The 10,161-nt window shown below is 37.1% G+C and overlaps 2 protein-coding genes and 1 pseudogene across 2 annotated transcripts; 1 reads left to right on the top strand and 2 right to left on the bottom strand.

The window, feature by feature from the left end:
- LOC109230259 lies at positions 954 to 1,874 on the bottom strand. Its single transcript, XM_019395777.1, has 2 exons — positions 1,083 to 1,874; positions 954 to 992 (listed from the first exon to the last, which is right to left on the bottom strand). The coding sequence occupies exons 1-2, from the start codon at positions 1,872 to 1,874 to the stop codon at positions 954 to 956; spliced, it is 831 nt and encodes a 276-aa protein (XP_019251322.1).
- LOC109230258 lies at positions 3,394 to 4,058 on the top strand (annotated as a pseudogene).
- On the bottom strand, positions 4,185 to 9,327 carry LOC109229471. The gene is made up of 6 exons (XM_019394923.1): positions 9,044 to 9,327; positions 8,340 to 8,482; positions 8,184 to 8,234; positions 5,429 to 5,650; positions 5,203 to 5,305; positions 4,185 to 5,066 (listed from the first exon to the last, which is right to left on the bottom strand). Exons 1-6 carry the CDS (start codon positions 9,127 to 9,129, stop codon positions 4,529 to 4,531), a joined length of 1,143 nt encoding a protein of 380 aa, XP_019250468.1. The 5' UTR covers positions 9,130 to 9,327; the 3' UTR covers positions 4,185 to 4,528.

The raw sequence follows: 10,161 nt of genomic DNA, 5'->3' as shown, positions 1-10,161 counted from the left end.
AAATACTTAACAATACAACTTTCACCCTAATATAAGCCCAACAAAAGATTTTTGGGGTGAATCAATACAACTTCCACAACTGATTCACCACAAAAACAATACATAATTAGTTATGAATCAGTCATCACAAAAATATAATTTCGTTTCCTAAGTTAAAATTTGTCATTCAAACACAATTGAAGTCCCTAGAGCTTGATCTTCTTAGCCTTCAATTTACCAACTTTTTTCTCCTTTTCTGCCAACAATTGTCTTGATGTCATTGCTGCTTTGCCTTTCCAAGTGACTTTCCTTGGTGAATATGGCAAGTTTGTAGGGAGATTGGCACTAGATTCATCACCCTTGAATGCAATCTTCCTTGTACCAGTTGGCATTTGCCTCAACTTTTTCTTTTGAAGCCTAGTCTTAGCTTCAGATATCACCTTAGGTCTCAAAACTGGTTGTTCAGCATCATCTTCAGAGATTGCATCCCCATCTTCACAGTCATAGTCACCATCCAGAACAACTGATGGTGCTAGTTCTGCTATTGCTGGTGCAGCTGTTGCTGTTGCCATAGTTGCTGGTGCTGCTGTTGTTGGTGCAGCTGGTGCTGTTGCCATAGCTGCTGGTGCTGCTGTTGTTGGTGCAGCTGTTGCTGTTGGCATTGTTGCTGGTTCTGCAGCTGTTTCACTTTGAGTATGGGTTGCTGTCATTGGCCTCATACCAGGTGTAGGAACAAAAATAAATTCTGATGTTTGACTATCTTGGGGTGCTGTCAAGGGCACATCTTGTACTTCTTGAGAAGATCCTGCATCTTTAGCAGCTTGTTCAGAAATAGTCCCTAGGGTCCTCAATTGATCCTTGAACTCTTCTTCATAAGAGCTCCAAGCACACCACCACAATAACTTTTTCATTTCTACACCCCTCCAGTTCTTGCTCCAGTTAGCTTCTATGTGCCTAACACACCATCTATGATCTCATTTAGGAACCAAAGTTGCAATGGCATCAATCAAACCCTGCAACAATTAGAACAAACAAAGAAGGCATTTAGGTCTTAAAGTAAAAAAACAGTGAAAAAGCTAACTGTGATTTGTTAATGATATTACCTTTTGCATGTCTGAAATGAATGTCACTCCTTCACCATCTCCCAACTCTAAGGAAGTTCTCAACAGCCCCAGAAACCACTTCCAAATTCTACATGTTTCTCTAGTAACCACTACCCAAGCAAGTGGATAAAAGTGTTTGGCAGAATCTTGTGCCATTGCTACCGGCAAAATTCCTTTGCATTTTCCTTTTAGAAATGTGCCATCCAGACCTATTAGAGGCCTCAAACCTGCTTTCCATCCACTTTTCAAAGCTTGGAAGCATATATACATTCTAAGAAATCTCCTATTTCCCTCTTCCAAAGCATCTTTTGATATGTTTATAACCACATCTGTACCGGGGTTAAATTCCCTCAACTCTTGAGCATAGGCCTCTAACCTATTATAGTCATCAATGTAGCCACCCTCCAACTTCTCTAAGACCATTCTCTTAACCCTCTTCATCTTTGAATAACTAACATTAAGTCTGAATCTATCCTCCAAGTCCACCCTCATATCTTTGACTTTGTACTTAGGATTATTTTGAACTTTGTTCTTGAAATAATGGGCTAAAGCATTGGGAGTAGCTCTTCTATTCTGAAATGCTGGACCACAATCATGATTTGTGTTCAAAGTCTTAATCTTAAATCCTTGATCTCTATTATCCTTGGATATAAAACACACAAAAGGACATCCAATATCAAATTTGTACCTAACTCTACTTTTGTCACTCTTCTTGACTTTAAGGCCCTTCCTATTAGCAACTGCATAGTACCCTACAACTCTTTTAGCTTCAGCCAAGTCTTTAAAACTCATACCCTTCTCCAAGATTTTATACTTGTCAAGTGTGTCATTAACTTCTTTGTTCCTTTCTCTTCTAAACAGCTCTAACTCTTCACTATCATAATCACTAGAGTTAGTTTCATTTCCTCCTCATCACATGAATCACAATCAGTTCCAACATCTACTCCTACTGTGAAATTATAAGGTTCATCATGTTGAGTGATGCTAGGAGCTGGCACATGTAATTCACCCTCATCTACAGCAAATATTTGAATCTCATTGAATTGGTTTGACAGTAAAGACTGTAGTATTCTAATGCCTACATCACCCTCAATTAAAAAGCACTTACTAGAAGGGCATGTTACTAGTAATTGTTTCACCTCACTAAAACCTAACTTCTCAGTATATTTAGAACAAATGTCTATATAAGACAACAAATCCACATCATAACCTATCAATACATGCTTCCTTCTTTTAAGATACACCACTTGAGGTTCCAACAACCACTTACCCCCATGATTAAAGACCAAATAAACCTTCTCAATCATTCTTCAAAGAAAACAAATGCAAGCCATAAAAAAACAAGAAAAAGGACCCATCAGTCATAAACAAACAGAAAAGTTAAAGAGGACTTCTACCAATAAAGGGACAGGGAGTTAAAGAGGGCCCCTACCAATAAAGGGACAAAGATTAAATACAGCCAAATAAAAGTAAACAAAAGCAAAAACAGTGAATAAACAACTGAAATCAACAAACAAGTAGACCCCATATGAATAAAGAAATCAGGCATCAACAATAATTGAACCCCTAAGTCCAGACCAACACAAAAAGGAAAGGGACCACATGCAATTGAAAATTTAGTAAACAAAGATAAAAGCTTTGAATAAACAACTGAAATCGACAAAAAAAAGACAACCCCATACGAATAAATTAAGCAGATGTTACCAAAATCTAAGCGGGACCACATGCAACAAAAAAATACTATAAAGACATCTGCTAACATTGAAGCCAAAACTGAAACATCACAGAATATCAAACATGATTTGTGTTTATTTCAAGAAACCCTAAGCAAAGATCAGCAATAAAGTCTTACTTGAATGGAGAGAAGACTTTAACTTTAATAAGCAACTTCAATCCGTCAACTTAAGTAAAAAATTGTCGCAGAAAATCCCAAGAAGTCAAGCTCCAAAATCACCGACCATTTCGCCCTTTTTGCTTAGAGAAGATGAAGTGGGCGAAAATGACCTAAGGTCGTGTGATTTGGAGGGGTAAAACATGGTTTGCTGGGTCGGGTCGGTACATTTGGGTTATGGGTGGGTAAAATCAGGTTTGGGGATGGTTTAATGAATAACCAATCAGATACGGCCACGTGAAATTATTAATATGTTTAAATATATTACAACTCATCCGTTAGAATTAAGGGCACAAGTATGCCAGATTTTTAACGGTAGGGTCATTATTTGCAAAATAGGTTAACGGAAGGCATTTTTAGACTGGAGTTGATACGTTAGGGGCAGGTCTGACCCTTTTCCGTATATATTTTCAAGTCTGCATGCATAATATTTTCTCGACTTATATTACTTTTTGTCATGTGGCTGCAGATGGAACACAACTTATTCTAGTTAACAACTGCAGAAGAAGCATATGGCCTGGAATTCTTGGCAATACAGGACATATGACTCCTAAAGATGGTGGCTTTCATATGATAAGTGGTGAGGAAGTAGTCTTCGATGTGCCTAAGAAGTGGCTGGGTAGGATATGGGCCAGACAGAGTTGCCATTTCGATAGAAATGGCAACGGCTCGTGTGATACTGGCGACTTTGATGGCCAGTTAAAATGACTTCGCCCTTGCATTTCTACGATGCGAGCTTAGTCGATGGCTTCAACGTGCCAGTTTCAATGAGACCTGTGGGTGGAGGAATAGGTTGTGGCGTGGCGGAGTGTGACGTTGATCTGAATATATGTTGTCCATCAGCACTGGAAGTGAAAGTTGGTGGAAAAGTGGTAGGGTGCAAGAGTGCTTGCTTGGCTACACAATCAGCCAAGTATTGTTGCACAGGACAGTTTGCAAATCCCAAAACTTGCAAGCCAACTATTTTTGCTCATCTTTTTAAGGCCATCTGCCCCAAGGCTTATAGTTATGCATTTGACGAGTCTTCTAGCCTATACAAATGTAGAGCTTCAAGGTATGTCATCATTTTCTGCCCTCCTAAATGAGGACTGAGGAGAATTTGAAAATATATATACAAGTTTTTGTACCTTAGGAGTGGATGGAAGCAGATATCTAAAGGAACTTTCTTGACCAAACTTATGTAATCGACTTAGTCTCAATGAAAAACTTAGTACCAAATGAACAGCAATATTAGTACTAGTTGAAATTCCCACATGGTGATAAAATTTACCAAAAATAAAAATACATCCAACAATTGATGCTCTAAATGTGCTGTAACAAAAAACAGCATATTATGTGCAGAAGATTTTAGTAAAACAGCGAATTAAAAGAAGAAAATTGAAAGGGGTGACACTGTGGAGAGGGAAGGACGATATATTATCCAGAAAACATTAGACATCTAACATGTAATATCACAAGATATGTTCAGACAAAGAACCTCATAGTGCCTAAACGCCATACGTCATGCAGAAGCATCTCTATTTTCTTCCCCAGCCATGGCTCAACTGGAGCTATTTTAGGCGGGAGGATCCTGTGCAGGATGTGGACCTAGGCCTAGCAATAATGGGGCCTGTTTCTTTTCACTAGTTGGCTTCGTATCCTCATTCCTATTTGCAGCCCAAGCTCTCAGAGGTGGTTCAAAATGCTTACTAGCAACATCAGGCGGTAATGCATCATCCTCTCCGGGGAGAACAACTAGGCCTTGTTCTCTAAGAGAAGAAGGCTCATTGTAGCAGGTATTCCAGAGGGAATCCACAAGCTGCCGCTCTTCTTTAGCAGCACCACGATCTTCAGGAGACATAGCGGAAATCCCCTTAATTCGCTCCTGGAGTATTTGCTTGAGTTTTTCATCATCTTCACTTGAAGAGCCATCCGCTGCCTGTGCTGTCCTGTCTCCCCCAAGATCAAGAAGGCCTCGTAGGGCACCCTCTCGCACCTCTCCATCCTCACTGGAGGCGAGATGCATAAAAATTCGAGGAAATCCTAGCTCAGTCACTACAGCACAATCTGAACGATTCTCATTCAGTAAATAGTGGATCAAGTTAAGGGCTTTCCTGAAAGAAAAAAAAAAAGAAACAACACCTATCAGAGAGAATATAAAAGAGGAAGCTTTACCAAAAAGTAAACCGCAACTTTATCCAATCCTGGTTGATCAGAAACATCAGGAACATGACATGTGCAAAATCATACCTTTGAAATCTCTCACTCTCAGAACTCAAAGCGTCTCTTAACGCTGCATAACCATTTGCAAGACGAAATGCAGCAATGCCAGGCTTGTTGTGCCTGATTAAAGCTGGAATAAAGGGAAAAATGTAGTGCTAATTGGTAAGTGCTATTGGAACACAGATGACATGTCAACTAAAAGTAAAGGACTCAATTTACTAATGAATCATTTGTCAACAGTAGAAGTACCCACATGAGATTGCACCAAGAGCTTTAGTGCGGGCAGTTACATCAGGATCCGAGGTGAAATTTGAGAGAAGAGGTTCTAGGCCGTTAGCTTCCATTACAAGTTGTTGGCTCTTCGGGTTGTTCTGAACAATTGTACTTACTACTTCTGCCGCTTTGGCTCTAATGTTAGCATGGGAGTTCTTTAAGTAACCAAGAAGAGGCACCAATCCACCAATTGAGTGTAGATCTGCCAAATTAACAATAAAAGGAGAGAGCATGAGACTAAAACTTCTAATAATGGGAATAGTATTAACTATTGAAATCTCCAAAAAAATGTCAACATAGTCAACCGAGTTAAGGAAGCAATATCCCCAATTAGTCATAGGCTTTCTAGTTTAACACCAATGCAGTAAAGGATGAGAGCTTAAGTGCTAAAGTGGGTTCTTTATTTCATACTCTTTGATACCCTTCAAGCCGTCTACTGTAAGTGTTTCATTTTTATCCTACGAAGAAAACCAGTTACCAAGCTCTTAAAGAGGCACCAGAATCAAAAACAACTTAAACTGTAATTTCCACTCTCTTTATGCCCATGCAAACCCCTTCACTGCAGTCATACCAAAGCATCTAAGATACCTCTTTTTTGTCTTTTCGTTTCGTTTACTGTCCTTTTTTCTTCCAGGTTGAATAGAAGTCTCAAGCACCTCATACCGTAGGGCACAATGACACTGAGAATATATATAAAAGAATATTGCAACTACAACAAACAACAACAACAAACCAAATGTAATCCCACAAGTGGGGAGGATATGCAGACCTTACCCCTACCTTTAAGAAGGCACAGAGGTTGTTTGCGGTATACCCTCGGCTTAGGATAAAAGAATATTGCAACTGCTTATATAAACTATTGCAACTGCTTATATAAACTATCAGAACTAAGCTTACGATGCAAAACAGCGGGACAGAGGATCTTGAGTGATGTATGGTACTGACTGTAATAGTGTCAGCTTAATGGATCTTGAGTGAGGTATGGTACTGACTACATAATAGTGTCAGCTTGGTCCATTAAGGTTCATTATTTGGCTTTCCAACAAGTACTACAGTGTAGAATGGTTAATATCTGGACATCACCAATAACAACCCCTAGAAACCAGTGATAAACAGCAGGAAATCAGGTGCGATATCCAAGAGGATTACGTGAACTTCAGGTTTTTATTTGTTTTGGTTATGTGATCAAGACAAAGATCTTCAACAGAGATGTACATGAAGTTACATATCTTTACTGAAAACTTATAGTCACATGCATGTTTTCCTTACGACGAGCGGATGAATGTCCTTGAACTAGTCGGAAGTAAAAGATCAGTGCCACATCATTACTGCTATTTTAAGAGACTTCAACAGTCTAAGAGAAAACCAAAGTAGAATGAAAGGTTTAAACAGGCCCATCATGCATACTGCAAAGTAACTACTCTACAGAAATACAGGATGCTTGTCAGGCCATATTTCAGAAAACAGAAAAAAATTACAGGCTTGGCTCCTACATGAACACATGATATGCGCCACATTCGTGTATCAGCAAAGGACAGGTCAGTAAAAGAATGGAATCATATAACCAATAAAGTTACTCCTTGATTAGGCACTTTTTTTTGTTTTTTAATTACCAATGGATAGTGGCGCACGGTTTTTAACTAGGTAATAATGGGTACACCAATCTACCATTCTCTACTTAAATAGCAGGCTTTTGTATGCCGTAGAGTTCATCAGGCTTTTGTATATCATTCTCTACTTAAATAGCAGGCTTTTTCAAATTAAAACAAAATTTGTTGAATACGTCCTTCATATAATACCCAAATTCTCAAAAGTCGGCTTGTAATTATCAAAAGTTTTAAAAAGAAACTGAAATGTATTAAATTTAAAAGTCAAGACCTTTTTTATTGATTGAAGCCCTAATTCATGGTCTTTCCCAATTCTTTATCTTGTCCGCTAGTCTTCTAATATCTCCCAAAAGCAACAAACATTCAATTTCTTTTTTTTATAAAGAGAACTTCATCCTCCTTCGTAGCAGCAAGTTCAAAGTTCAAATTGCAGGTTAGTCATCCTTTTTGTTCCTAAATGTAGAAAATTTTATTCTTTTCAACTCAAGTTACTTGTGCTTGTAAGTAGCGTACAATAGATTGTTTTGACTAGTTTTTTGTGGGGATGGAGTGTGTGTGTGTGTGTGTATATATATATATATTTCACATATTTATAGTTTTTTTTTCAATTTTTTATGCAATTTTACATGTTTATAAATATTTACTGTACTTATATAATTTAATAAAATATTAAAAATTAGATACCTATTGGGCTTACGCCCCACTGAGGCATATGTAAAATGTCTCGTCTTGCACCCACGCCTTTTAAAACACTGCTCTCACCCCATGTGGGACATGCTAACACTCGTCTCGACGACCAAGCTAGACACATGGAGCATGAACAATATAACATGGGGACCTGACCAAGAATCATATTGGTAAAGCTCTAACAACGTATTAAGAGAATGGGCCTTGGGATATCAACACCAAAAGCTAGCCCACCATATGAGAATTGACCCAAACCATATAAAGAGACAACAACGTATTTCCTTAAATAATGTGGGACATTTTACCAAATATCTAATCAGATTAAATCTTCCATATATCAATCAACTAGGTCGCAATCCCTAGTTAGTTTTAGAATTATGCAATACGTAATAAAAATCGAATCAAGATATGCAACATGTTGCTGAATATCAAAGAACTCACCGTTAGCCATGTCAATCGATTCAACGTGTTCTTGTAGCTCATCCAGCATATCTGAAAAAATCACCAGACCAGCAAATAAGACCAAATGACCAAAGGTCACAAAATAGCATACACATTAACCAGAAAACTACAAACAAAGGCCTCAAAACCAAGTACCTTCAATATCTTGGGAAGTCACCCCCTGTGATTCCAAGACCTGCTCTGGAGTTTGCATTACAAGAGTAATCTCCTTCATTCTCTTTATTACATCAACAGTTTGAGCTTGCATAGCTTCCATGAACCACCTCCTATCCTCCTCACTGGTAAGCCAATAAACCCATTAACCATAAATTTCAATCCTAAACCACACTCCCACATAAAAGAACAACAAAAAGCAGAAACTCTATTTAAATTACAACATCAATCGACCACGCCTCAATCCAAAAACTAATTTGACCACTATATGAATCCTCTTTTATCCATTATACTCATATTTATACTATTTTTAGCTGCTCCTCCGCCTACAACAACCCTCCTCTTTTATCTTGGCATAAAACTGGCTTGGCTTTGCAGATAACTACTTTTCTTCACTTAAATACCAGGTTTTTGTCTACAGCGCAGGTTCGAACCTATGACGTGCCCTAATCACATAGGTGGAGCAATTATTCAAATAACTACTACCAAAGAAAACGAAACCAAATAAAAATACAAAATCAAAGTTCCAATCTTTTAACTTTTCAGTCTCATTAACAATACATAAAATCAGTCAAAACAAGATTCAAATTTTCCATGACCTCTTGAGATAAATTCGACCCACTTCAAGAAACCACATAAACATAAACATAAATTTAAAAAACAACGATTATATAAAAAGAGGTTACCTCAAATTGCGAGAAGGATTAGTACCATCAGCATGAGATAGACTCCACTTTAGTAGACCGTCCCAATTAGGCCCCTCTTTTGCCATTTTCGGTTATTGTTTTTTAATGAACAGCTAACAATTTCTCAAAAACCGTAATAAATAGAAGACGATGGAGAACAACGGGTACATATAGAGGTGGGTGAAGAGGCAGTAGACGATAAAGGTTGAAGGATTATTTGGAGGGGTTTGAAACACTTGCGAATGTACGCGAACTGTCTAGACAAAAAGAATGGATCTTTTTCGAATGGATCTGGAATATAAAATGGGCCTTCCTTAGTGGGTAGACTATCAGAAATTTAACGTTAATCTACCCGGTATGGCCATTGAAAACGCCAATTAACTTCATATACATTTAAAATATTTATTTTACATTCTATACCTACTTTATAAAATTTTATTTATTTTTTACATCTTTAATATATTTATATTCCATTAAACAAATTTCACCTTTTAAGGGATTAGATTATCTCACTCCAACTTTAAAAATCCCTTAAAACACTCCATCATCCCCAAGAATTAGAAATTAGGAATTAGGATTATACATTTCCGCCAAACATCTGAATTTCATGTTCCAAATAAACAACTCTCGAAACCTTTCCTATGGCCTGTGGGTGCAAAAGGAGGAAGAATGTGAAAATGAAACATTAATTTTGTACAAGATAATACCTCTTTATCATTTATTTGTTAAATGAAGTATTTCATCTTTTTTGTTTTTCTCTTACGTCTATGTAATCAAAAGAAAAGTTAAAATACGGTAAAAATATTTTAATTTTTGATACAATATCTAAACTACAAAAATATTAAAATATACTATTCAAACCAATACACCACAATATTCTAATTAAAATTATAATATTCAAATCAAACATGCCACAGTATTCTAATTTGGAATACAAAATTCAAACCAAAGAGACCACAATTTTCTAATAGAATACAATATTCAAACCAAACATACCAAAACATTTTAATGTGCGATACATTATCCAAACCAAACATACCAAATTACAATTGATTAATGAAGAATATAGTATTCAAACCAACACACCATAATATTCTAATAATGAATACAATATTCAA

Source organism: Nicotiana attenuata, chromosome 7 (assembly GCF_001879085.1).
Source record: "Nicotiana attenuata strain UT chromosome 7, NIATTr2, whole genome shotgun sequence".
Taxonomy (NCBI): domain Eukaryota; kingdom Viridiplantae; phylum Streptophyta; class Magnoliopsida; order Solanales; family Solanaceae; genus Nicotiana; species Nicotiana attenuata.
The sequence above is the reverse complement of the archived record's forward strand: the minus strand, read 5'-3'. Positions and strand labels throughout refer to the sequence as shown.